This window comes from Mauremys mutica, chromosome 1 (genome assembly GCF_020497125.1).
Source record: "Mauremys mutica isolate MM-2020 ecotype Southern chromosome 1, ASM2049712v1, whole genome shotgun sequence".
In the NCBI taxonomy this organism is placed as follows: Eukaryota; Metazoa; Chordata; order Testudines; family Geoemydidae; genus Mauremys; species Mauremys mutica.
In genome coordinates, this window is record NC_059072.1 from 50,878,979 (window position 1) to 50,906,665 (window position 27,687).

Genomic DNA, 27,687 nt, shown 5'->3' on the forward strand with positions numbered 1-27,687 from the left:
GCAGTCGCCGACCGCATGAAGGGCGAGCCGGTCTCCTCGCAGCGGATTTCCTCCTGGGTAACGGCATGTATCCGGACCTGCTACGAGCTTGCTTGCATGCCACCATGCCGCCTCACTGCTCACTCGACGAGAGCGCACGCCTCGTCCGCCGCCTTCCTGGCCCATGTTCCCATCCAGGACATCTGTCGAGCGGCCACCTGGTCTTCCGTCCACACCTTCGCCTCCCACTACGCGTTGGTGCAGCAGTCTCGAGACGACGCAGCCTTCGGCTCCGCGGTATTACACTCCGCCACGTCTCACTCCGACCCCACCGCCTAGGTAAGGGTTGGGATTCACCTGACTGGAATGCATAGGAGCAATCACTCGAAGAAGAAGAGACGGTTACTCACCGTAGTAACTGTTGTTCTTCGAGATGTGTTGCTCCTATCCATTCCAGACCCGCCCTCCTTCCCCACTGTCGGAGTAGCCGGCAAGAAGGAACTGAGGAGCGGACGGGCCGGCTGGGGTATATAACAGGCGCCATGGCGGCGCCACTCCAGGGGGCGCCAGCCGGCCCGCCGGAGTTGCTAGGGTAAAAAAGTTCCGAGATGCCGTGCACGCACAGCGCGCACACCTGACTGGAATGGATAGGAGCAACACATCTCGAAGAACAACAGTTACTACGGTGAGTAACCGTCTCTTTCACTTCCTGCACCAGTAGCTCTAGTTCCTCCACTTTGTTACCTAGGCTCCTCGCATTAGTGTACAGACATCTTCATTTTTGCCATTTGGCTTCACTGACATTCTTTACCCGGTTAGGCACAGACATTCTACCACCAGTATCACCTATTAGACTGGTATCTACACTACCCTTCCTCCTTACGCCCATTCTTCTGCCCACGGCTGTATCCTCTCTTACTTTGTTTTCTTCCCTCTCAATGTTAAATTCCGGCGTGGAGATTACCTGGACATCTCTCAACCATCTTCCCCAAATTCCTAGTTTAAAGCTCTCTTAATCAGTTGTGCAAGCCTCCATCCTAGAAGTCTATTTCCCTCCTTACTCAGGTGAAGTCCATCCTGAGAGAAGAGTCCTCTGTCCATGAATGCTTCCCAGTGGCCACACCAATTCTGGTTCATTGATTTCCGACTCTCAACTCCTCTTGTTTATCAGTTACCATCTTAACACAATCCTTCAGTGGTATTAGTAGACCCTTTCTGTTTAAAGAAGTTCAGTCACATCTTTTCTTAACCAGTTTCATACAACAGATCATTGTGACAATTCATGAAATTTTACTCACTTTTCACCAAGTAGGCTAACAAATAAAGGAGGCCTGCTACACCACAATTATTACAACAGGTCCTGTGGGTCTGTTCCATCTACAGGACTTCTTGCCCTTCTTTCAAGAATTGGGCAGCATTTCCCCTTTCTGGTAGCTGCCCTTAGATCCCCACTCAGAGGAGGGTGATACCAGTCAGCTCTGTGTTCTTGGAGAACCAGGGTGCAGTATCCAGCCTGTCTGACTCATGAAAGACACCCCCTGCCCCCACTAGTCTCTGCTTGAACCAAAACCAATCAGAGAAAAGGCTTGCAGAGAGCAGTGAAGGGCATTGGGAGACACATCTAGATCCCTCCTGACAAGGAGGATAAGATTAAGACATCTCTATTAGCATACAGAATGGAGAACAGAGACAACTCCCCTAGCTTCATCTGCATGAAAGATGGGACAGGGAGACTTCTCCATTAGCATACAGAATGGAGAACAGAGAACCACACTGAACTCTGGGACCAGAAAAGCAGGGAAGCACTGCATCATGGGGGATCTCTGCTCTAAATGTTGATGAACCTACGCCTGCCCACACCCAGCTCAGCAGTTATCAGACCAATTCTAGTAATAAATCCTTGACTGATATCCAAAATACTGAAGCAGCCTACTTGAAAGCTAAAAGCCTCTGTTGATAGGCTGAGCCTTAGTCAGTGGGCGGGGCTATCAAGCAGGCCAGGGCTTTATAAAGCAGTGCGCAAGCGACCAGGGGCTGTTAACAGGGAGTTTCGCAAGGGAGTGTGGAAGGGGAGCAGGAAGGGGGCAAAGGCCCATTGCTGTTATTTTTGTTTTCAAACCTATAAACTAAACTACAGCCAAAACTTCTTGCTTTAAACAACCCCTTCATTAACTAGGACACAATGCAGGCAGAAGCCCAGCAGCAGAGTGGGGGCTATCCAGTTTATTGCGCTGAGTGCGGCATGTATGATTAACTGCCCTGTGGGCGGGTGGCATGTGTGTGCAAGCGGCGCAAGGAGCTCCTGGCCCTCAGAGACCGCGTCCGGGCTTTGGAGGACAGGGTGGTGGAACTGGAGGAGCTAAGGGAGGCAGAGAGGTATGTTGATGAGGCTTTCCGGGACACTGTAGAATTGTCTCACCTCCGGTCAGACAGCCCCTGCACTATTTAGGAGGCTGAAAGGCCCAGGGAAGCAGAGCAGTCTACGGGAGCAGAGGGAAACCTTCCCATAGTTGGGACCCTCCTTCCAGATGGTGTTGGGGTATCCTCTCGCACTGAGGTTACCTCTCCGGGGGAGGGAACTCCAGTTACTAGGAAAAGGCAGGTGTTGGTAATGGGAGATTTGATCATTAGAAACATAGATAGCTGGGTTTGTGATGACCAGGAGAACCGTATGGTGACTTGCCTGCCTGGTGCAAAGGTTGCAGATCTCTCGAGGCATCTAGACAGACTTGTGTGTAGTGCTGAGGAGGAGCTGGTGGTCGTGGTACATGTAGGTACCAATGACATAGGGAAGAGTAGGAGAGACGTCCTGGAGGTCAAATTTAGGCTGCTAGGGAGGAGACTGAAATCCAGGACCTCTATGGTGGCATTCTCAGAAATGCTCCCAGTTCCACGCGCAGAGCCAGGTAGGCAGGCAGAGCTTCAGAGTCTCAATGCATGGATGAGATGATGGTGTAGAGAGGAGGGGTTTAGATTCATTAGGAACTGGGGAAACTTTTGGGATGGGGGAGCCTATACAGGAGAGATGGGCTCCATCTAAACCAAAGTGGAACCAGACTCCTGGCACTAAACATTAAAAAGGCTGTAGAGCAGTTTTAAAACTAGGAGATGGGGGAAAGCCGACTGCTGCAGAGGAGCATGTGGATCGGACAGAGACTTCTCTTAGAGAAGAGTCTATTGATAGAGATTCTCTAGGTTATAGTCAGGAACAGAGGATGGAAGAGGATAATGTAAGGGCCAGATCAGATGAGAAACATTCATATAAAAAGGAATCTGACACATCAGAAAAGGGCAGACGACAATTAAACAGTGACAAGTTTTTAAAGTTCTTGTACACAAATGCTAGAAGTCTAAATAATAAGATGGGTGAATTGGAGTGCCTCATGATAAAGGAGGATATTGATATAATAGGCATCACAGAAACCTGGTGAACTGAGGATAATCAATGGGACACAATCATTCTGGGGTACAAAATATATTGGAAGGACAGAAAAGGTCGTGCGGTGGGGAGTGGCACTATATGTGAAAGAAAATGTAGAATCAAATGAAGTAAAAATCTTAAGTGAATCCACATTTTCCATAGAATCTCTATGGATAGAAATTTCATGCTCTAATAAGAATATAACATTAGGGATCTATTATTGACCACCTTACCAGGACAGTGATAGTGATGATGAAATGCTAAGGGAAATTAGAGAGGCTATCAAAATTAAGAACTCAATAATAGTGGGGGATTTCAATTATCTCCATATTGACTGGGAACATGTCACCTCAGGACAAAATACAGAGACAAAATTTCTCGATACTTTAAATGACTGCTTCTTGGAGCAGCTGGTATGGGAACCCACAAGGGGAGAGGCAACTCTAGATTTAGTCTTGAGTGGAGCGCAGGAGCTGGTCCAAGAGGTAATAATAACAGGACCACTTGGAAATAGTGACCATAATATAATAACATTTAACATCCCTGTGGTGTGAAGAACAGCTCAACGGCCCAACACTGTGGCATTTAATTTAAAAAAGGGGAACTATGCAAAAATGAGGGGGTTAGTTAAACAGAAATTAAAAGGTACAGTGACTAAAGTGACTGCAAGTTGCATGGGCGCTTTTTAAAGACACCATAATAGAGGCCCAACTTAAATGTATACTCCAAATTTAAAAAAACAGTAAAAGAACTAAAAAAGAGCCACCATGGCTTAACAACCATGTAAAAGAAGCAGTGAGAGATAAAAAGACTTTCATTAAAAAGTGGAAGTCAAATCCTAGCAAAGTAAATAGAAAGGAGCATAAACACTGCCAAATTAAGTGTAAAAATGTAATACGAAAAGCCAAAGAGGAGTTTGAAGAACGGCTAGCCAAAAACTCAAAAGGTAATAACAAAATGTTTTTTAAGTACATGAGAAGCAGGAAGCCTGCTAAACAACCAGTGGGGCCCCTCGATGATAGAGATAGAAAAGGAGCGCTTAAAGACGATAAAGTCATTGTGGAGAAACTAAATGAATTCTTTGCTTCAGTCTTCATGGCTGAGGATGTTAGGGAGATTCCCAAACCTGAGCCATCCTTTGTAGGTGACAAATCTGAGGAACTGTCACAGATTGAAATGTCACTAGAGGAGGTTTTAGAATTAATTGATAAACGTAACATTAACAAGTCACCGGGACCAGATGGCATTCACCCAAGAGTTCTGAAAGAACTCAAATGTGAAATTGCGGAACTATTAACTAGGGTTTGTAACCTGTCCTTTAAATCGGCTTCTGTACCCAACAACTGGAAGATAGCTAATGTAACGCCAATATTTAAAAAGGGCTCTAGAGGTGATCCCAGCAATTACAGACTGGTAAGTCTAACGTCAGTACCGGGCAAATTAGTCAAAACAATAGTAAAGAATAAAATTGTCAGACACATAGAAGAACATAAATTGTTGGGCAAAAGTTAACATGGTTTCTCTAAAGGTTTCTTACTAATCGATTAGAGTTCTTTGAAGGGGTCAACGAACATGTGGACAAGGGGGATCCAGTGGACATAGTGTACTTAGATTTCCAGAAAGCCTTTGACAAGGTCCCTCACCAAAGGCTCTTACGTAAATTAAGTTGTCATGGGATAAAAGGGAAGGTCCTTTCATGGACTGAGAACTGGTTAAAAGACAGGGAACAAAGGGTAGGAATTAATGGTAAATTCTCAGAATGGAGAGGGGTAACTAGTGGTGTTCCCCAAGGGTCAGTCCTAGGACCAATCCTATTCAACTTATTCATAAATGATCTGGAGAAAGGGGTAAATAGTGAGGTGGCAAAGTTTGCAGATGATACTAAACTGCTCAAGATAGTTAAGACCAAAGCAGACTGTGAAGAACTTCAAAAAGATCTCACAAAACTAAGTGATTGGGCAACAAAATGGCAAATGAAATTTAATGTGGATAAATGTAAAGTTACATTGGAAAAAATAACCCCAACTATACATACAATATGATGGGGGCTAATTTAGCTACAACGAGTCAGGAAAAAGATCTCGGAGTCATCGTGGATAGTTCTCTGAAGATGTCCAGGCAGTGTGCAGAGGCGGTCAAAAAAGCAAACAGGATGTTAGGAATCATTAAAAAGGTGATAGAGAATAAGACGGAGAATTTATTATTGCCCTTATATAAATCGATGGTACGCCCACATCTTGAATACCGCGTACAGATGTGGTCGCCTCATCTCAAAAAAGATATACTGGCACTAGAAAAGGTTCAGAGAAGGGCAACTAAAATGATTAGGGGTTTGGAGAGGGTCTCATATGAGGAGAGATAAAGAGGCTAGGACTTTTCAGCTTGGAAAAGTGGAGACTAAGGGGGGATATGATAGAGGAATATAAAATTATGAGTGATGTGGAGAAAGTGGATAAGAAAAAGTTATTTACTTATTCCCATAATTCAAGAACTAGGGGTCACCAAATGAAATTAATAGGCAGCAGGTTTAAAACAAATAAAAGGAAGCTCTTCTTCACACAGCGCACAGTCAACTTGTGGAACTCCTTACCTGAGGAGGTTGTGAAGGCTAGGACTGTAGCAGCCTTTAAAAGAGAACTGGATAAATTCATGGAGGTTAAGTCCATTAATGGCTATTAGCCACAATGGGTAAGGAATGTTGTCCCTAGACTCTATTTGTTTGTCAGAGGGTGGAGATGGATGGCAGGATCATTACCTGTTAGGTTCACTTCCTCTGGGCACTTGGCATCGGCCACTGTCGGTAGACAGGATACTGGGCTAGATGGACCTTTGGTCTGACCCATTACGGCCGTTCTTATGTTCTTCTTATGTTATGTAGTTGTATTGTGAGCTCCCTGGAAGAAAACACCACCCATAGCCAAGGGTGATCAGCTCCTATTGTCTAGCCTAAAGAAAACCCTTGAGTCATCAGTTTACCCATAAACAAATCTAGTGTTCTCCCTTGAACCACTGTTGTTCCTCTACAAAAAACCCCACCTATGTTCAAGTAAGTGTTCTGATGCATGGACCCAAACTCTGCATCAATTCCACTGGGACTCCATCTCCTGACTGATCGTGCTCGGGGCTCTGCCTGTCTCCAGCACTCAGGACCCTGAGCTACCACCATCACCTGAGAACTGCAACCAGTTCAAGCCTCCCTCTCTGTTTTCTTTTCTACCTCAGGTATTAACCTTTAATAATGTAACTGTTATGTTTGTTTAGCCCTCCTTGTGTAGTTATCACTATTATTCAATAAATATCTTTTATGGTTAAGCTGGTTGCTTCTTTCTCTCTCTCGCTCTAAACTTTACTCCTTTGTGTTTTTAGTTTCCCCATTTACTCTGCAGCAACACTTCTTTTACCTAAGCTATAGATCTCTGTAGCACCCAAAAATACTGTGGGGTTTGCTCATCAAGTGGGTTACTACCTGTTCAATTGTAATGTGAAAGTGGGGATAGGGTCGTGCTGAACCTGTGGCATATAAGGGTGGCAACTTGAAAGTGCTGCTTGACTCAGCCCATTGAGTACAGGGACATATAAGGGGGTAAGCGTGAGAGTGGGGTGTGTGTGTGTGTGTGTGTGTTCATCTAATTCTGGGGCTGGAGGAACCCAGCCCTGGGAGACCTAGGTCCTGCAGGATAGTTCCACTGGGAGGGGACTTGCAGAAGGGAGGAGCTCCATATGAACACACAAGTGACACAAGCGGTACATTAATAGAATTAAAGAACCCCCCTCTCCCCAGAAAAGTAACTCTAATAAATGAGCATACCCCAAAGGAATGGGCACATCTGGTAACAAGGGACCAGTATGAAGGGGGCTCCATGCAAATACAGGCTGAATGCACTTTTTAATACATTTATCATTAGTTATCAGGGAACACTTAAGTTACCCGAACCTCACTTTTGCAATCTCTACAAGATGGACCCTGATCTATGGAGTGTCCTCCACAGGATCTGTAGTGGGGAAATATGGTGCCACAAAGGTCAGTACAGGAAGAAGGATATCCACATGTTGATCCTGGGGGGAAAGTTCCCCCAAAGAGATGCCATCAGGACTTCTTATTGGCTGGGGCTTCTGATGACACAGCTACTAGGAAAGAAATTAGGAACAAGTGCAAAGAAAAAGGCAACCCATAATGGAATAATGGTTAGGGTCTCTTCTTAGCAAAGAGTAAAGCAATAATAAGAAAATTAGCTTATCCTAACTTCAGCCATAATAAAAATAAGTCATTTACTTCTCCTTGCAGTTGCCATGTGCACTAGTACTTACCTATCATAGAAATCATCCATTTTAGGACTATGGAAATCTTCTACATCAAAGAAATTTTTACTAGTTTTGTCCAGTTTATAAGCCTATTGAGAAGAAAAAAAATGTAGCTGTTGATAGATCACCAATAAATAAAAGTCTAATACAACAATCAGTGATATTTTGGGAGACGTGAGCAAGTTTGTATGGGCTGGGAAGCTAAGAGAATTAGGATTTCAAAAATCATTATTGGTTTTGATGTATTTATTTGGGGAAGTGGATGGCTTGAGGAATCAGTCACAGGAAATTGGGCCAGTCTAGATTGCCAGTCAAGGCTGTCTTTAGGCATAGGCAGCATATGCGGCTGCGTAGGGCACCTGAAAATTTGGGACACCACTGCGTCTTAATGTCCACCCTCCCGACTCTTCCGATCCCTGTTTTGACCCTTTCTGAAGGCTCCCACAGATAGCTGCTGCAGCCTGGTGACTCTTACTCTGGAGGGGATCTAGTAACTTAAAAGTTAAAAAGCCTTCCAGCCTGCCAGACCTATTAGCACAACATTGAACTGTTAAAGAGCCATTCATAAGAACATAAGAACATAAGAAAGGCCGTACCGGGTCAGACCAGAGGTCCATCTAGCCCAGTATCTGTCTACCGACAGTGGCCAATGCCAGGTGCCCCAGAGGGAGTGAACCTAACAGGCAATGATCAAGTTATCTCTCTCCTGCCATCCATCTCCATCCTCTGATGAACAGAGGCTAGGGACACCATTCTTACCCATCCTGGCTAATAGCCATTTATGGACTTAGCCACCATGAATTTATCCAGTCCCCTTTTAAACATTGTTATAGTCCTAGCCTTCACAACCTCCTCAGGTAAGGAGTTCCACAAGTTGACTGTGCGCTGCGTGAAGAAGAACTTCCTTTTATTTGTTTTAAACCTGCTGCCTATTAATTTCATTTGGTGACCCCTAGTTCTTGTATTATGGGAATAAGTAAATAACTTTTCCTTATCCACTTTCTCAACATCACTCATGATTTTATATACCTCTATCATGTCCCCCCTTAGTCTTCTCTTTTCCAAACTGAAGAGTCCTAGCCTCTTTAATCTTTCCTCATATGGGACCCTCTCTAAACCCCTAATCATTTTAGTTGCTCTTTTCTGAACCTTTTCTAGTGCTAGAAAAGTGGTTCAAGTGGTAATAAAGCCATTTAATAGGCATTTGCCAACCCCCAGGTATATACTGTCAGTTTTTGAATTTACTGACAAAAACAGTTGTGCATTACTGTAATATTTACTCAGAACATGTTAGTCTACAGGACCTTAGTTTAAAATTTGCTTTAAAAATATTTCATTAGTGAGTTGGTGAAGATTAGAAAATCACATTTCTAAAAAATCCTTGCATAGATTTTTAGATGCACAATCATCTTCAGCCTTAAATGCTTGGATCTTCAGACATATAGTTTTTTAAATAAATCATTCAAAAGACCACCCTTATCCAAAATACACATTTTAATTTTAGGTTTCAGAGTAGCAGCCGTGTTAGTCTGTATTCGCAAAAAGAACAGGAGTTGGGTGGGGCCACAGGCAGAAGAGGAGGGTTGGGGAGCTAGCCTCCCCAGGCGGCAGCTTCACCCACCGCCCATGACAGCACGTAAGAGCGGATTGGCCCCTGCAACCCAGTGTGCCCTGCAATCTCCTTAGACAGGGGCCATATTCACAAAGCCAAATGCACCGGCCCTGCGCATTCGGCATGAGGGAGAGGATACGGCAGTCTCTGCGGGGAACTGTGAATCTCTGCCACCATGAAGCGGGCTGGGAGGCACATTATCCTTTGCTGCCTCATCCCTCCCCCACCCCCCGGGCTGTGAGCCCGGACTGCCATCGGGCATAGGGGCACCCATTTAATAATACTGCGTAGGGCCCCATAAATCCTAAGGATGGCCCTGTTGCCAGTTATGATGCAGCCCATGTCAGTAGTGATTAAAAGTTGTTTCCATGTGAAGGCTGTTTGGTGGCCTGTGGAGATCAAGTGATAGCCTCTATCCACACAAATGCCCACTATAAATTGGCACTTTTGGGCAGCCTTCGCAGAGGCACCAAGGATTAGTAAACACGGAGACTGAACTATCCTTTCTTTCCCAGACGTGACCCCTCCAGGGCAAGGTTGAAACACATTGACATGGCAGTTTCAGGAAACTTTCACTAATGTCATCTATGTTGCATCTGTTCTGTGGAATAATGGGGGACTGCATTCCCCACGGCTGATAATTCAGCTCTATACTCACACAAAACATTTAAAACAAAGTGTTCATTTAGTGTTACTAATTGTACACTAATTACTACAGTATTTAGCACACGTTCTTATAGTGCAAACAACAGCCTTGCAAGATTACAAGCACTCCAGCAAATGAATCTGAAACACCTGAATTGTAAGAATTCGGTGATTAGACATGTCATACACAGATTTTATACACTTCCTCTCACAAACAATTTGTCAAATATTTACAAACATAGAAGAATAAAAGAGAAACTGTTTTGTTCTACAGGAAGACAGAGATGTTAAACTTCAGACGCCAGTGGTGATGGTTTAGGCTCTAATCCAACAAAGCACATAAGTATGTGCTCAATTTAAAGCACATGGTTAATCACATTGAAGTCAGTAGGATCACTAGTGCTTAAAGTTCAAGCACATGCTTTAGAGCTTTGCTCACTCAGGGCCTTACTTTGGGGTCTAACTATCAAGCCTGTTTTAGCAAAATTCCTTGGAACCACATGTTCAAATCCCATCCAGCAGAGTGACCTCAGCCATTCAGGTTCCCAAGAGAGAGAAACTGAATTTCATGCAGTTTGTTGTGTCTGTGTTGTACTGGTGACTTAAAAAACTGAGATCTTGTTTGCTCTGCGTGAATGTTAAAGAACCAGTGGTACATTTTGTAATGGCAGGGATTTATCCTGCTGTCGGGCAGCATGCTTTCTCATGATTCTAAAAACTATTTAAAATCACTTATGCATATAGCAAAGGAAGTAGAACCTTTGATAAGTCTGTGCACTAAACTTGGGTACAGTTTTCAAAACTGTCTAAGTGACATAACCCTGGTCTACACTAGAGTTAGGTCGATGCAAGGCATCTTACGTTGACCTAACTCAAAATATCACTCCCACCTATGTAACTCGTCTGCTACACCAATTTAACTCCACCTCAGTGAGAGATGTAGCACTTAGATTGTTGTAGTTAGGTTGACACAACGTCAGTGTAGACACTGTGTTACTTAGGTCAACTTTAGTGGCCTCCAGGAAGTGTCCAGCAATGCCCCACCTTGACTGCTCTGGGCACTGTTTTGAACTCTGCTGTCAAGAGGCCAGATACAAAGATACATGCTCTCCCATTTAAAGACCTACAAATTCTAAAATTCCATTTCCTGTTTGCCCGGTTTGGAGAGCTCACCTAGCAACTGTCAAGCATACCTAGCAACTGCCCAGCTGACCATGCCAGCTCCATGCTGCAGACACGCTCCTGCGTGGAGTACCCAGAAGGTGTTGGATCTCCTGGATCTCTGGGGAGAAGAGGCTGTGCAGGCACAGCTTCAATCTAGCTGTATAAAAGTTGGTATCACCCAGCAGATTGCTCAGGGCAGGGAGGAGAAAGGATTCAAGAGGAACCTGTAACAGTGCCACATGAAGGCCAAGGAGCTGCGGCAGGTGTACCAGAAGGCAAGGGAGGCTAACACTTGCTCTGGTACAGAACCGCAGACATGCCACTTTTACAAAGAGCTGCATGCCATCCTTTGCAAAGACCACCCCCCCCAAAGCCCCATGGATACTTCGGGGGAGCAGGAGTCACAGCCCCCCAGGAACAGTGATGAGGAGGCGGCATATGGGGGACTGTAGTGGGGCGGCTCCCCTACTCCAGCAGAAAAAGGGTTAAAGTCAGCCCTGGGAGAAGGTTGTGCCTGAAAGCTGCTAAACTGGGCTGACTGGGGAAATGGCCACAGCTGGGCCATGCCCCATCAGGCCACAGCTGGCCTGTATAAAAAGGCTGTGAGCCAGCAGCCCAAAAGAAGTCTCTCTCCAGGCTGGGAGAGACCAGGGTCTGCCAGCCTGCAGAAAGGGTACTGTGAATGAAGCAGGGCTGGGGAGAACCAGAGGAGCAGGGGAGCTCCAGGCTGGCAACTCCCTAGGCTGCAGGGCCCAGTCCAAGACCCATAGAGGTACTGGGAGGGAAAGAAAGGCAGCAGATCTGAACCCCCTTGCCTATGATGAGTGGCTTTTACACTGCAGTCTGCCCCAGGGAGCGGGGGCTCAGTGATGACTGGCAGTAGCTCAGACTGAGGCAAGGTGGGAATTAGAGGATTCAGGGGGGTTCCCAGAGAGGGGAGACCCATAGAGATTGCCAGGGGGCAGCCCCAGGGTAAAGCACCGAGGTCCGGGAGGGACACGTGGGCCAGCAGCAGTGGGACACTGGCCTGCAGAGGGCGCTCCGGAGGCTGGAAACGCTAATTCCCTGATACAACCAGCAGGAGTCCCCACAGCAGTGAGTCACGCACTGTCACAGGGACGGGTGACCAGGGGGATCCAGTGGCACAGCAAGCCAGGACCTGTTTTTGACTCCTAGACAATCCAGGAAGTCCCTCCAATCCAGCACAGATAAGCCTGATGCAGGGGAAGGAACCTCTGGTAAGCATGCAGTTTGCTTGGAAATTGCAGGGACACGTTTGTTTACTCTTTTTTTTTACTTATGCTATAAGATGTAGTGAAATAACCAAAAGATGTAGAGTTGCAATCTGCTTCCCATTCCCCTGTACAGTTAGGCAGAGAAGGCCACGCAGAATATTTTATGTGCACTTGGATGTCCCATGAATCCTCCTTAGAGATCTCAGGGAAACTTTCCTGCAGGTAGTCTGCCAAAGGTTTCTGGGGAGGGCTGCCTTATTTCTTCCCATGCTACTCAGCACCAATGCAGCACACAGGCTATCAGTACACAGCCCCAGTTGGCAGCTGGACATCTGCAGGAGCTGTTCCCTTTCAGGCTCTGTTACCCTCAGGAGTGAGAAGTGCTGTAACTAGACATTTTAGCACGCAGGGCGAGCAAGCATATTTGCATCCCCTCCCAGTTTTTTTCCACTCCATTTTCCCATCCCCATGGGTTTGCACCCTAGGCAGCTGCCCTGCCTGCCCCAACCTGGTTATGGCCCTGGAGTGAGATATCAGCTAAAATCAGGGATGCCCAGAGGATTCAGGGGGCCTGGGGCAAAGCAATTTCAGGGGCCCTTTCCATTAAAAAAAAAAGTTGCAATACTATAGAATACTATATTCTCGTGGGGGCCCCTGTGGGGCCTGGGGCAAATTGCCCCACTACCCGCCCCACAATGGCCCTGGGGAAAATAAACATTTAAAAACCTTCTGCATCTTGGCACAAACCCAGTTTTGAGAACTTCTTTTCAAGTCCCCTTTACAAGCTATCACTGGTTCTCAGCATCAGCTAGTGCTAAAAGGCACTAAAGCTCATTAAAAGGGTTGGACAAATATTTTCCATCAAAACTTTTTTTGGCTCGAAAACTAGGGGTTCTTAAAAAGCAGAAAAAATCATGGACAATATCTGCTTTCCTTCAAAATTTGTTGTGGTTTTTTAATTGAAAAGCTGAAATTAGTCTGCCAAAACCTGAACATGGTTTGGGGTTTCAGAAGTGTGTGGCCAAATATTTGCTGCTTGCTGTTTGATTGTTTAAAGAAACAATAAAAAAAATTATGCTTAAAAAAAAAAATCCAAAACTTTTGAACCACCTCAGTTTGTGATCAAACACTGAGCCCATCCAGACAGAGATTTTTCCAGGTTTCTGATACTCTGCTGGCTTCCTTGACTCATATCTTTCTCCATAACTTTGGGTTCATTTAGGTTAGAACATAAGAATGGCCATACTGGGTCAAACCAAAGGTCCATCCTGCCCAGTATCCTGTCTACTGACAGTGCTCAATGGCAAGTGCCCCAGAGGGAGTGAACCTAACAGGTAATGATCACGTGATCTCTCTCCTGCCATCCATCTCCACCCTCTGACAAACAGAGGCTAGGGACACCATTCCTTACCTATCCTGGCTAATAGCCATTAATGGACTTGACCGCCATGAATGTATCTGTTTCCTAGAGACTGGCTCCATGGGGTCCCTCACAAACTGGAGACGGTTATTGTGGGTTTGTCTTTAGTATAGCTTATGTACATACTCCACGAACTGAGCATTTGAGCTTGTTCCAGATTCTGGAACGAGCCTATGTTGTGAAAATTGAAATGCTCAAAATAGCACATTCATGTGAATGGACACAGGGTGCTAAAATTAAATTAACCCAAGGGTCTCAAACTGGGGGTTGGGACCCCTCAGGGGGTCACGAAGTTATTACTGGAGGTCACGAGTTGTCAGCCTCCACCTCAGACCCTGCTTTGCCTCCAGCATTTATAATAGTGTTAAATATATAAAAAAGTGTTTTTAATTTATAAGGGCGGGGTCACACTCAGGTTTGCTATGTGAAAGAGGTCACCAGTACAAAAGTTAGAGAACCACTGAATTAACCCCCTCTGGAGCCTTGGGGAATGCAGGGGAGGGGGGGGGTCCCCCTTGGTAGGGTTGGGAAGGAGGTAGGTGGTATAGGATATTGCTCTTCTCATGTGATCCCTCCCCCATGGCTCTCTTGGCTCTATCACTGTTAATCTAAAGTGGCTAATTTTAAATGAAGCTACCCTCCCCTGACATGAATCTCCCTATGGCACTGAAAGTAAATGTAGACTATAATTTCTCATTTGGGAAGTGAAAGGGATGGCAGCCCTAAGGGAAAAGATAACAGCTTGGCTCTTTGTGTTAAATAGCTGTCTGCAAGCCTCAAACTGCTGAATGAGCTTTAGGGTAGGGAAGGCTGTGCCTCCCAAACAGCCTGGCCCTGCCCCCTATCTGACCCCCACCCACTTCCTGCCCCCCGACCGTCCCCTCAGAATCCCCAACCCATCCTGCTCCTTGTCCCCTGGGATTCCACACCCCACAAATGCCCCCTGTACCCTGACTGCCCCAACCCCATCCACCCCCGGCCGAGTCCTGACAGACCCCCAGAATACCCACGATCCAACTCCCCCGTTCCCCATCCCCTGACCACCACCCCCCAAAACCTCTACCCCTGACTGGCCCCGGGACTCCCTGCCCCTTATCCAACTTCCCCGGCCCCCTTACCATGCCGCTTACCCCCACCACCCCCCTCTCCCGGAGCCCCAGTGTGCCATGTCCAGGAGCAGCCCTGGACAGTGCTGTAGCGGCGTGGCTTCGGTGGGACCTGAGCTCCCACCGCAGCCCTGTCCCCTTACCACGCGGCTCTGAGAGGGAGGAGCTCAGGTCCTGCTTGAGCCATACCACTACAGTGCTGTCCAGGGCCGCGGCGCGCTGAGGTACCGGGGGATGAGGGAAGGCGGAGGGGGGGGGGAGCCTCTGATGTTCTCGTGGGGGCCCCTGCAGGGCCTGGGGCAAATTGCCCCTTCCCCCCCCCACCCACTGGGCGGCTCTGGCTAAAATAACCATTACCTGTGGAAAACAGTGCCAGTATTCAGTTCAATTGCCCTATAAGCATATACTCGTGCCCATGAGCTATTCTCCCCCCCCACTTATTGTTCAAACTCACTCCACCACCACCACCCCAGCTATAACTACCATTGCTGGGACTGCTAGCATGCTCTATGAATCCCAACGAGAAGTGAAAATGTGCTGCTTGCAATTGTGTGGGTCAAGGGGAGTGAGTTCAGTATACTAAATTTCCATTTATCTTGTGAATAGTAGCTCTATGCATTGTATCTTTTGCAACCAGAAATGTGGGCTTGAGGGTCTCGTCGTCCACCATGGCGGAGCAACTCAGCCAGATAAGGAGGAGAAGGAAGAGGATGGCGGATGACATATTCAAAGATATCTTGCAAGCCTCTGCTGCTTCAAATACCAAGCACAGGGCTTGGAGGATCACCCATGCAGACAGCAGGGGCAGGGATAAAGCAGAAAGGAGAGACACATGTAGCAGGAGATACTACCACATCTCAAGGAGCAAACAGATATGTTGCAGACTCCTGATAGCCTTCAGCTTCAACAGACCCATACTCACCTCCCTCTGAAGCCTATTCCATGTGGTGTGTATAGCCACTACACTACCCCAACCATTCCACCCCAGGGGAGAGTACAGGCAATCACAACTGCACATACACTTACCTATGAAAGACGCAGCTGGTGTATGTGTATGGGAAATAAAAATGACTGTTCTTTCCCCTGTATTTATAAAGTTCCATTCAGCTATGAATGTGTCTGTTTGCATAGGTTTGGAATAAAAGTCTATTTATGGAAACTTAATTCATCTTATTAGCTCACAATGTATGCTGGCTAGGGCTGACATCATTCACAGATAATAGCAACAGGTGCATTTGCAATGTTATAATGCCAGGCACAGCACACTACAGCAACACATATTACCATAACTCACTATTAAAATGGTCTTTCAAATCCTCTGTGAGCAGAATAGCTTCACGTTAACCCTTCCTCTAACCCTGGTATCCAGCTGCTCAAAATCAGCAGACAGCCTCGCAGAAATCTCCTCCCTGGCAGAAATTCTTCTCCCTTTGCTTCACAGAAATTATGAAGGACACAGCAGGCAGCTATAGCACTGGGAATTTTTTTTCCACTGAGGTTCAATTTCATAAGTAGACAGTGCCAGCGGCCACTCAAACAGCTAAGGGCATATTCAACTGTCATAATGTATCTGCTGAGCCTGCAGTTGAAGTGTTCCCTAGTGCTATCAAGGTGACTGGTGTATCTTCATGAGCCACAGAAGTAAGGGGTAGGCTAGGTCTCCCGGGATCACTATTGGCATTTCAACATTCCCCCATGGTAATACTCAGTCTGGAAAGGAAGTCCTGCTTGCAGCTTTCTGAATAGAGCTGTGTTCCTAAAGATGCATGTGTCATGTACCTTCTCTGACCAGCCCACATCGATGTTGGTAAAAAATCCCCGGTGATCCACCTGTGCTTGCAATACCATAGAAAAGTAGCCATTTCTGTTGATGTACTTTAAGGCAAGGTGGTCAGGTGCCAAAATAGGGATATGCATGCCAGCTATTGCCCCACCAGACTTTAAGAACCCCATTGCTGCAAAACCATCCACTATGTCCTGCACATTGCCCAGAGTCACAGTCCTTCAAAGCAGGAGGTGATTAATGGCCCTGCACACTTGCATCACAGTAATTTCCATTGTGGATTTCCCAACTCCAAATTGATTCCCAACTAATCAGTAGCAATGTGGCATTGCAAGCTTCTACACAGCAATCAGCCCTCGCTTCTCCACTGTCAATGCAGATCTCGTTCTGGTGTTGCTGAGCTGGAAGGCTGGGACGAGCTCCGCACACTGATCGAGGAATATGGCCTCATGCATCCAGAAGTTTTGCAGCCACTGCTGGTCATCACATACGTGCAAATTAATGCAATCCCACTAGTCAGGGCTTGTTTCTCAGGCTCAGAACCGGCTCTCCACTGTCTGCAGCTGCTCTGTGAATGCTGTCAACAATTTTGAATTGTTTCTATGTTCCACAGCAATCTAGCCTCCAAGGAATCATCATGTTCCTCACAGGTCCTCTGGGTAGCTCTGCAAATTCTGCAGGGTCAGGCACCCTGTGCTCACAACGCTCATCACAATAGTGCAGAGCTGTGCAGGCTCCAACATTTCTCAGAGAGATGGGTTTCCAGGGCTTTTGAAAAGAGGCATGAAACATTATGGGAAGGAGAACACTGCATTATGGGAGTTGAAATCATGTTCCCAGTCACCCCTACACGACTCATTTGCCCACGAGGCATTGCAAAATCTTCCCAAAACACCCTGCACTAGATGGTGGGAAGTTGCACAGTGGGATAGCTACCACGATACACTGCTCGCTGCATCGATACAAGTGCTGCTAGCGAGGATATGCACTGCCGACGCAAGGAGTGTAGTGCGGACATGCAACAGTGATATAATTACTGCTGCGGCTGTATATTGACATACTTAGGTCAACATAATTTTGTACTGTAGACAAGCTCTTTGGGAGACCAAGTGGGTGAGGTAATATCTTTTATTGGACCAACTTCTGTGAGTGAGAGAGACTAGCTTTCAAGATAGAGCTCGTCATCAATTCTGGGAAACATAGCAAGGCCAGGTCTACACTACAGACTCATATTGGTATAATTACGTCGCTCAGGGGTGTGAAAAATCCACACAACTGAGCAGGATAGTTATATCAACCTAACCCATTGATGTAGCTACCACCTCTCATAGAGGTAGATTAACTATGCCAATGGGAGAAGCTCTCCCGTCAGCATAGGAACATCTTTACTTAAGCACTACAGTGGCACAGTTGCAACAGTGCAGCTGCGCCGATGCAATGTTATAAATGTAGTCCTGCTTTAGGGCTGCAGCAGCATTGCTGTAGCACTTCCATGAAGATGCTACCTATGCCACTTCTCCCATCGGCATAGGTAATCCACCTCCCCAAGAGGCAGCCACTGTGTCAATGGGAGAAGCCCTCCCGTCAACACAGCGCTGTCTTCACTGAGATTTAGGTTGGCATAACTGTGTCGCTCAGGAGTGTGGGAAATTATTTAACATAAGTAGTTAACACATATTTCCAGCGAACATTCAAGGTGAAGTGACCTGTTAGCACCCCTCCAGTCATAGGGAGGAAAGGAAGGGTGTGGGGAAGCAGCTGGGGGCATTGTTAGTGGGTTAGAGAGTGATTTGTGGCTTATTACAACAATCTAATAACACCCCAGCTGCTTCCCCTGCCCCCCTTCTTTTCCTCCCTATGACTGGAGAGGTGTAAATGGGCCACTTTACCTCTACTTATGTTAAACAATCTGTTCCACCTTGTATTTAGCTGCGACACTCTGAGGCTTGGTCTACACTAGCAACTTACATCAGTATAACTACGTCACTCAGGGGTGTGGAAAATCAACACTCTTGTGTCACTCAGGCCTGATCTACACTGGTTGGGTGGGGGAGGGTGTCGATGTAAGATATGCAACTTCAGCTACGGGAATACCAGTGACATTTCGGCAGCGATGCCTCTGGATGATGCTGCTTCTCGGTGGCATTTCAGTGGATGCTCATCCGCCGGACAGTACGTGGGCGCACATAGATGCCCCGGCGGGCACCATGGTGCCTGCAGGCACTGCTTTGGGGACCACTGGTATAGCCTGTCTAGACCCTTCAGGAAATGGCTAACCATCAGGTTGGCGAAGACAGAACGCCCAGCTGCTCCTGGGTGGAATGCACAGATGGCTGCCCGGTGTACCTTGATGGATGATGCCACTAGGCCCTGCTGTTTTAAGTGCAGTAGGTAGTCTAGGATAAGCGGTATGGATGCCTGCATTGGAGGAGCGTGACTCTGAGTGCACCAGATTGCAAACCTTTTCCACTTGGCCAGGTAGGTAGCCCTGATGGAAGGTTTCCTGCTACCAAGACAGACTTCCCTAACAGACTCAGAGCACACGAGCTCCATAGGGTTTAGCCATGAAGCTTCCAAGGCATGAGGTGAAGAGATTCGAGATCGGGATGGTGAAAGTGACCATGGTCTTGGGTGATCAGGTCCGGGACCAGGGGCACTGCGATTGGGGCATCCATTGACAGCTCCAGGAGCATGGTGTACCAGTGCTGGCAAGGCCATGCCAATGCTACCAGTATGACTGCCACCTTGTCCCTGCAGATCTTGAGCAGAAGCTTGTGGATGAGTGGAAATGGTGGGAACGCATACCACAGGTGGTCTGTCCAGGGGAGAAACATATCTGAATGGGAGCCCGGACCGTGATTCTGGAAGGAGCAGAACTGAGGGCACTTTCTGTTGCTCCTTGTGGCAAACAGGTCAATTAGGGGAACTCCCCACCTCCGGAAAATCCTGTGTATCACATCCAAATGGATGGACCATTCGTGATTGTGGAAGAATCTGCTGAGATAGTCTGCCAACTCGTTCTGAGACCCTGGGAGGTAAGATACTTCCAGGTGAATAGAGTGGGCTATGCAGAAGCCCCACAGCTTGAGGGCTTCCTGACATAGGGGAGAGGAACAAGCCCCATCCTGCTTATGTATGTAAAACATTGCAGCTGTGTTGTCCATCATGACCCCCATGCAATTGAACTTGGAAGGTTTGGCATGCCTGTCGGCCCTCAACTCCTTGACGCTGATGTGGAGTGACAGCTTGTCCTGCATTCAGAGACCTTTCATCTGTAGTTTTCCCTGGTGAGTGCCCCATCCCAGCGCTGACACATCTGTTACCAGAGACAGAGAGGGCTGGGGCTTGTTGCAGGGGACTCTCTGAGCCACCAGTGTAGAGGCTCGATAACCTGCACCGGAAGGGTGACCGTGCCCTGGATGGTAGGCCGACACCAGCCAAGCTTGGAGAGGCCCGAGCCTCAGCCTCGTGTGCTGTACCACATATCTACATGCTGCCATGTGGCCGAGGAGCCTCAAGCAGCCCCTTGTCTTGGTAGTAGGGTTCCATCTGAGGCTTTGTATGATGTCCGTCATTGCCCAGAAATGAGCCTCCAGCAGGGATGCCCTGGCCTGGCCTGAGTCCAACACCGCTCCTATAAACTCTACCCTCTGTGTCAGGGATAGAGTTAATTTGTGCTTGTTGAGTAGGAGACCCAACCTATCAAAAGTGCACCTCACAAAGCTGACTTGTGCCTCCACTTGGTCCCTGGAACACCCCCTGCACAGCCAGTCGTCAAGGTACGGGTATGCCTGCACCTGCCTCCGGTGGAGGAAGGCAGCCACAACCAATGTGCACTTGGTGAACACTCATGGTGCCGTAGACAGGCCGAAGAGGAGGACCATGAATTGGTAATGGTTGTGGTTGACCACGAACCTGAGGAAACATCTGTGGGCAGGACGTATTGAGATGTGGAAGTACACATCCTTGAGGTCGAGGGCCGCATACCAGTCTGACAGATCCAGAGAGGGGATAATCGTATTTAGGGAAACCATGCAGAACTTCAGCTTTTTCATTAAGCTGTTGAGTCCTCGCAGGTCGAGGATGGGTCTTAGTCCTCCCTTGGCTTTGAGGGTTAGGAAATCATGGGGATAGAATCCCTTGCCCCTTAGCTCCTGAGGAACCTACTCCACTGCCCCTGAGTCAAGGAGTGTTTGGACCTCCTGTATAAGGAGATGCTCATGAGAAGGGTCCTTGAAGAGGGATGGGGAAGGGGGGGTGGAAGCAGAATTTGAGAGAATATCCCACTTCTGTTGCGCAAAGGGCCCAGCGGTCTGATGTTATCTGAGACCAAGCACAGTAAAAGTGGGACAGACGGTTCAGGAAACAGGGATGAGGATCTGGTACGTCGACTGGTGCACTGTCCTCGGGCGCACCTTCAAAAGGCCTGCTTAGAGCTTAACGAAGACTGGTTGAAGAACGGTGCCACGGTAGCATCGGTGCCGGGGAATGGTGCCGCAGAGACAGAGTTGGGAACAGGTGCTGCAGAGATGGAGATGGAGACCAGTGCAGTGGGGAGCGGAGCCGTGAAGAGCAAAGCCTGGGGGATGGTGATCTCCTCATCATCGGTCTGGAGCCAGAGGTCTATCCTGACTGGCAGGGGACTGTGAAGCCATCATGGTAATCAAGTCCCGAGCGGCCTCAAAAGTGTCTGGGGTGGAGGGGAGTTATAGGTCCTCCACCTGGCACTCATGCTCAGGAGAATCCATTGGCACTGGACTCGACGGCCCCCCTTGCAGGGCTGAAGTTGACGGTGCTGACTCCTGTATAGGACGCACTCCGGAAGCACTGTCCAATGTGGCAGCTCTCGGCGTGGGCAAGCGCCCCTGTCTGTCTTCCTGTGCCCCTATGCAGAACTAGGGAATGAGAGCAGTGCCACACTGCCTTTGGTGCCGGGGAGCGTCAGTGCTGAGTGCCTCTATGGCCAGAGTCCTTGCTCAGCGCTGTCTCACACACAGAGGCCGGGGCACTCCACACGGAGGAGCTCAGTGCCAGATCTTGCCGGCCAGGAGCTGGTTGAGAATGAAGGGCTGACTCCATCAGGATCTGTTTGAGCCTGAAGTCCCGCTCCTTCTTCATCCTTGGATGGAACCCTTTGCAGATCTTGCACTGGTCTGTTTGGTGCGCCTCCCCCAGACACTTGAGACAAGAGTGATGGGGGTTGCCTGCTTGCATGGGCTTATGGGAGGTTCCACGTGGCTTAAACCCTTGGGATCGAGGCATGCCCCAAACCCCAAAGGGGAACAGAAAAGCCCCCACTCCTACAACTGACAATTAACACTACTGACTAAGAACTTTATTTACAAAAACTAAGCTAAGACTACAAACTAGGGGATCACTTCTGAGAGCAAGCAACTTGTGAGAGACTGTCACTGGCGGTAAGAAGGAACTCAGGAGGCAGCAGGTCGGCAGGGGCCTATATTTAGCGCCATGAAGGCGCCACTCCAGGGGACTCCACAGCCAACCCGACAGGTGCTGCAAGGGGAAAAACCTTCCCACAACTGTGCACTCAGCGCATGCACACCTGATTGGAATGGACATGAGCAAGCACTGGAAGAAGAATGTGCTTTCTCCTTCCAAAGTACTTTGAAAGACAATGAGACTTAATTTACATATCAGATAAACAAAGCTATCAAGCTAACAAGAGACAGTGTTGCTACACCCCAGAAGGGAAGAGAAATTTCATCTGAGACAGAAGGTGGGAGGGCCAACCCTCAAATAAGCAATGGAATCAAATGAAAAAAAAAAATCCTGGCATTTGAGAGTTATAAAAGTGAGGCTTAATTTTACTTAGAAATCCTGTCAGCTGCCCCAAGCACAGCTGGGGCTCCACTCCAGCTGTCAGCCCCGGGGCAGCTGCTCCCCTGCCAGCCTGGGAAGTAGGAGAGGTGACTCCACTGCAGCCCCCTCCCCCAGGCATGGGGAAGGTTAAGAACCCTAAGAAGCAGAGGTGAGGCTGGAGGCTGCAGGGGGGCTGCAGAAAGGTGAGTGCTGACAGAGTGGGTAGGCTGTACTGATGGCTGGTTCCGAGCAGATGAGGTGAGTGCTGGGAGGGTGAACTGCAGGCAGTGGGGGTCAATGGGGTGTGCCGGCTGAACTGATGGGGGTGGTGATGACAGGGACGGGGGGGACTGAACTGGGGGGGGGCGAATTGAGGGGGGTTGGGTGGGAAGAGAATTAATGGGGGACTGGGAGACAGGATTAATTGCTGGGCAGGACATGGGCAGATATGGGGGGGAAAGGAGAGCTCCTGCAGCAGGAGCCAAAAATCAGCTTATCCAGTACATATCGGAGAGTCGGCAACACTAACTGTCACATGCACATGCCCTGGGGATGGGCAGGGGGAGTTCAAAAATCAAGAGACTGGCCTAAAAAACACAGTATCATTCTTTTTTTAAAATATCATGATTTTTGGGCCAATCTCATGATTTTTGGGGGGTCTGACTCGTGATTTTTGATCTCTTGAAGTAGGCAATATTATAGGAGCAACACAGCTATAAAAACACTGCATATAAGTCTCAGGCACTTCTGAAAATGTTATCCTGTGATTTGTATACAGACCCAACTTTAATTTCTAAACTAAAACAAACAGATTTACACACTGCATCATCCAAAGAATTTACACCTAGTACAAATTATATTGAAAGAAAACTATGGTTCTGCCCTAAGAACACTAAATAAATGGGGGAGGAGGGCGGCAGAATCAGCAGAGGATTAATTCTCAACTATCAAATCAAATAAGAGCACTTCTCTTAATGTGGTATGCTGTGATGGAACTGACATGTTTGATATTTAACAGATCATTTCCTTTACTTTGTGGGCTTGAGCAATATCTAACATTCCTTTTATGCTATTTTGCTAAATGAGTTACATTGCACATATCATGCTCAGAAAATGTAAGTCTACATATAAAAATGTTAGCCATTTTTAATGCAATGCGTTTTTTAAATATATTACATTTTCTATGCTTTCCTCCCCCTTCCTTTTATAAATAGTCCAGTATTCATCTCCTGGTCTCCTCTTCAATATCTCCTTTCCATTGTTCAACGGTTTTCTGAATTCAAATTTGAATATCCCTTCTATGCAGATAACATTCAACTGCAGATCCCTTTTACTGCTTTGGCTGTTTACTATCAGCCTGTATTAACCTCATCATTTCTTTGTTCCATTATAATTTACTTCTGTTCCACATTTCAAATATTTATACTCCACAAATTCTCTATAAGAACAGTCTCTGTCATTTTACTCCTCCTCTTCAAAAATCAAATAGCACATTCAGTCCTATTGCCAGGAACTAAGACTCACCCCCAGTTCTTAGGAACTTAGATTCATCCTCAGTCTTCTTATCTTCCACCTTTCCTAAGTCTGTAAGTATTCCTCCCATCTCCTCTGAAACGACTTCCACATCAGAAAATATATTGACCATTCCTTAGGAAAAAAACTCATCAAGTTTTCATCTCCCTTTGCCTAATATCATTTCATCTTTTATGATCTCTCTAAATCCCAACTTTCCAGAGTTTAACCAGTTCAAAAGGCAGTGGCTCATCACACCAATGCATCCTGACAAATGATCATTGATTTCCTATCAGCTTCAGAATTTAAGAAAGAAAAAAAATCTCCTTTGAAGAGCTACATTAACCACAGAATCAACAATAGCTTCCTTCTTCTTTTGGAGATGGTCATGGCAGTGAAAAAAACCTATAACCTCTTGTCAGCCAAGGACACCTGTCATGGGGTCTGTACATCTCATCCTGGTTCAGCAGCCAAAAGGTAATGAAGCACCTGCCTGCCTGCCTGCTCAGCCAGAGCTGACTAACAGCTCCACAGCAACTGTAAGGACAAGAGGGCTGCAAAGTAAGAGGGGTGGCTGCTAGAGAGGTAGTGGGACTGCAGAGAGAATCTCTCCAGTAGACTGTGAGAACCTGTCTGAGAAGCCAACACTCCAAAGAAGGAGATGCAGAACAAGAGGCTGAGGAAGCCTACAGAGGTGGAGAGGTGGGAAGCAGTTCAGGTAGCAGCAAGGGACTGAGAAAGACTGGTTCCGGCTGTTCCAAACAAGGACCCTTAGCTGGAACCCTGACCCTGGGTTCCCCTACCTATTCTAGCCAGTAACTTTTGGAGAAGGCCCTAAAGTTAAAGCCAGGAGACCTAGGACTGATTAGCCTCTGCTAGAGCCATGGAATTTCTAACTCCCTACCATTCTGAAGGGGACAGAGACAACTGAGAACCCAGCCAGGAGGGGCTGAGTCATAACAAGGACTTGACAAACATGGATTTGGGTGTGGTGGCATAAGCAGGATGGAGCCAGGTTGGTGTAGCTCCCCATTTTGCCACAAGGAAGCACTAACAGACAAAGACCCCTGTGGCAAAGTACCTGCTTCTCCTCAGCTGACTCAGTCCCTTTTTGCCTTGGAGACACAGGCTTGGGCAAAGTAAAAGCCTTCCCAGTCACGCAGGGTCTGGCTGATCCTCCTCTCAGTCAGTCCCTTGCTGTTTTTCTCCCCTTCTGGGGACAGAGTGCAGTCTTCCTTGCTGGAAGAGGGCAGAGCCTTGCTGCACCTATTCGCTGGCAGCTTCTCTGCTTCTCTCACTCTCCCCCTGTTTCCCTGCCAGGGAGGGTTTAAAAAGGTCACCAGCAATTGGGGCCAGCTGAACCAAATTAGTTCCCTGGTAACCCCTGTTCCAGCTGAACCTAATTTCTCATGGCTCTCTCTCCTCAATGGATAGGGAGAAGCCTTTTAACCCCCCTGGGACTAATTCCTACCCCTCCCTTTGTAGCCATTTTGCCTGGGTTTGCCACATATCCCCCCCGGCTGCTCAACACTACGGGGTTGGGCTACTTGGGTCGGAAAGCAGTGCACCCTCGACAGGCCATCCGCATTGCCATGTTGTGTTCCAGACCTATGTCGTACTTTGAAGTGGAAGGGTTGAAGCGACAGAAACCATCTTGTTACCCTCGCATTTTTGTCCTTGTTTTGGTGCATCCACTGCAAAGGGGCATGGTCCGTGACCAGGGTAAACCTCTGCCCAAATAGATAGTAGTGGAGGCTTTCTATGGCCCATTTTACTGCCAGGCATTCCTTCTCCACTATGGCGTATTTCCGTTCCCTAGGTAGGAGCTTCCTACTGAGGAAGAGGATGGAGTGTTCGTCATCTCCGACCATTTGTGAAAGCACCGCCCCCAGCCCTACTTCAGAGGCATCCGTTTGTAAGATAAACTCCTTCCCCCAGTCCGGAGCTACTAGTACGGGGTCTGTGCAAAGGGCCGTCCTCAGATCGGCAAAAGCGGCTTCGGCTGCAGCAGACCATTATGTCTGGGCCCCGAGCTTTGGTTAGGTCTGTTAACGGGCATGCCCTGGTGGCGAAGTGGGGAATGAACCGTCTATAGTACCCCACTAGTCCCGGGAATGCTCTGACCTGTTTTTCCTGGAGTGGTCGGGGCCACTTCTGTATAGCTTCTAACTTATTGAGTTGGGGCTTCACCACGCCCCTCCCCACTATATACCCAAGGTACTTGGCCTCAGCTAACCCGATTGAACATTTGGAGGGATTTGCAGTCAGTCCTGCCTTCCTCAGAGTGTCCAGGACTGCTTCTACCTTCTCCAGGTGTCTCTCCCAGTCGGGGCTATAGATAATGACATCGTCGAGATAGGCTGCCGCGTACTTTCCATGGGGTTGTAACAGTTTGTCCATTAGCCATTGGAAGGTAGCGGGAGCCCCATGCAACCCAAAGGGGAGAACCGTGTACTGATATAGTCCTTCTGCAGTTGCAAAGGCCGTCTTCCCCCTGGCCAAGGCCGACAAGGAGATCTGCCAATAGCCCTTGGTAAGGTCAAGGGAGACATAAACCGTGCCTTTCCCAATCGGTCAATCAGCTCATCTATCCTGGGTATAGGGTATGCATCGAATCGGGACACCTCGTTCAGCTTGCGGAAGTCATTGCAGAACCTCATACTGCCGTCTGGCTTAGGCACTAAAACCACGGGACTGGACCATTGACTATGAGATTCTTCAATGACTCCTAAGGCCAGCATCTTCCTGACTTCTCTCCTAATCTCTTCTCTCTTGGCCTCCGGGATCCGGTATGGCTTGATGTTCACCTTCACTCCGGGCTCTGTGAAGATGTGATGGTGAACCTCAGTCGTCCTGCCTGGTTTTTCCGAGAACACATCCTGGTTGCGTTCGATCAGGCTGATCACTTCTGACTGTTGTTCCGGAGTCAACTCCGAGGATATTCCCACCAGGTCGGGCTGGTTGCTTGTAGGGGATGGTGCCCCCAGTGCAACCACCGGAGCTTCTCTATCCTGCCAAGGTTTCAGCAGATTTATATAGTAGATCTGCTCCAGCTTCCGGCGACCTGGCTGTCGGACCTTATAGTCGACTTCTTCTATAGCTTCTATTACCTCATATGGCCCCTGCCACCTGGCCAGGAGCTTGCTCTCCGCTGTGGGTATGAGCACCATCACCCGGTCCCCTACCTGGAACTTCTGGGTCCTCGCTTGATGATTGTAATACGTCCGTTGTGCCCCTTGGGCCTTCTCCATGTGTTCGCGCACAAGGGGAGCGACTCGGGCTATTCTGTCCTTCATCCCCAGCACATGTTCCACAACGTTTCTCCCCAGGTTCGGCTGTTCTTCCCAGTCTTCTTTAGCCAGGTCCAGTATGCCCCTGGGGTGGCGACCATATAACAGCTCGAAGGGAGAGAATCCAGTGGAAGCCTGAGGGACCTCCCGTACAGCAAACAGTACATAAGGCAGCAGGGCGTCCCAGTCTTTCCCGTCACGACTAATCACTTTCCACAACATGTTTTTCAATGTCCTATTAAAACGTTCAATAAGGCCGTCGGTCTGGGGATGGTAGACTGATGTTCTAAGGGGCCGTATGTGGAGCATGGTACATAGGTCCTTCATCAGTTTAGACACAAAGGGGGTCCCTTGGTCCATCAGGATCTCCTTAGGTATTCCTACTCTGGAAAAAATTT

General features: G+C 47.8%; 1 protein-coding gene across 5 annotated transcripts in view; it reads right to left on the reverse strand.

The window, feature by feature from the left end:
* LOC123362275 overlaps window positions 1–27,687 on the reverse strand; it is a 108,368-nt gene that overhangs the window by 41,362 nt on the left and 39,319 nt on the right. For all 5 annotated transcript variants that reach the window (XM_045002710.1, XM_045002709.1, XM_045002712.1 and 2 more), the window contains one exon: window positions 7,709–7,791. In XM_045002710.1, coding sequence (XP_044858645.1) covers window positions 7,709–7,791 — 83 coding nt within the window. The remainder of the gene's footprint in view (window positions 1–7,708; window positions 7,792–27,687) is intronic.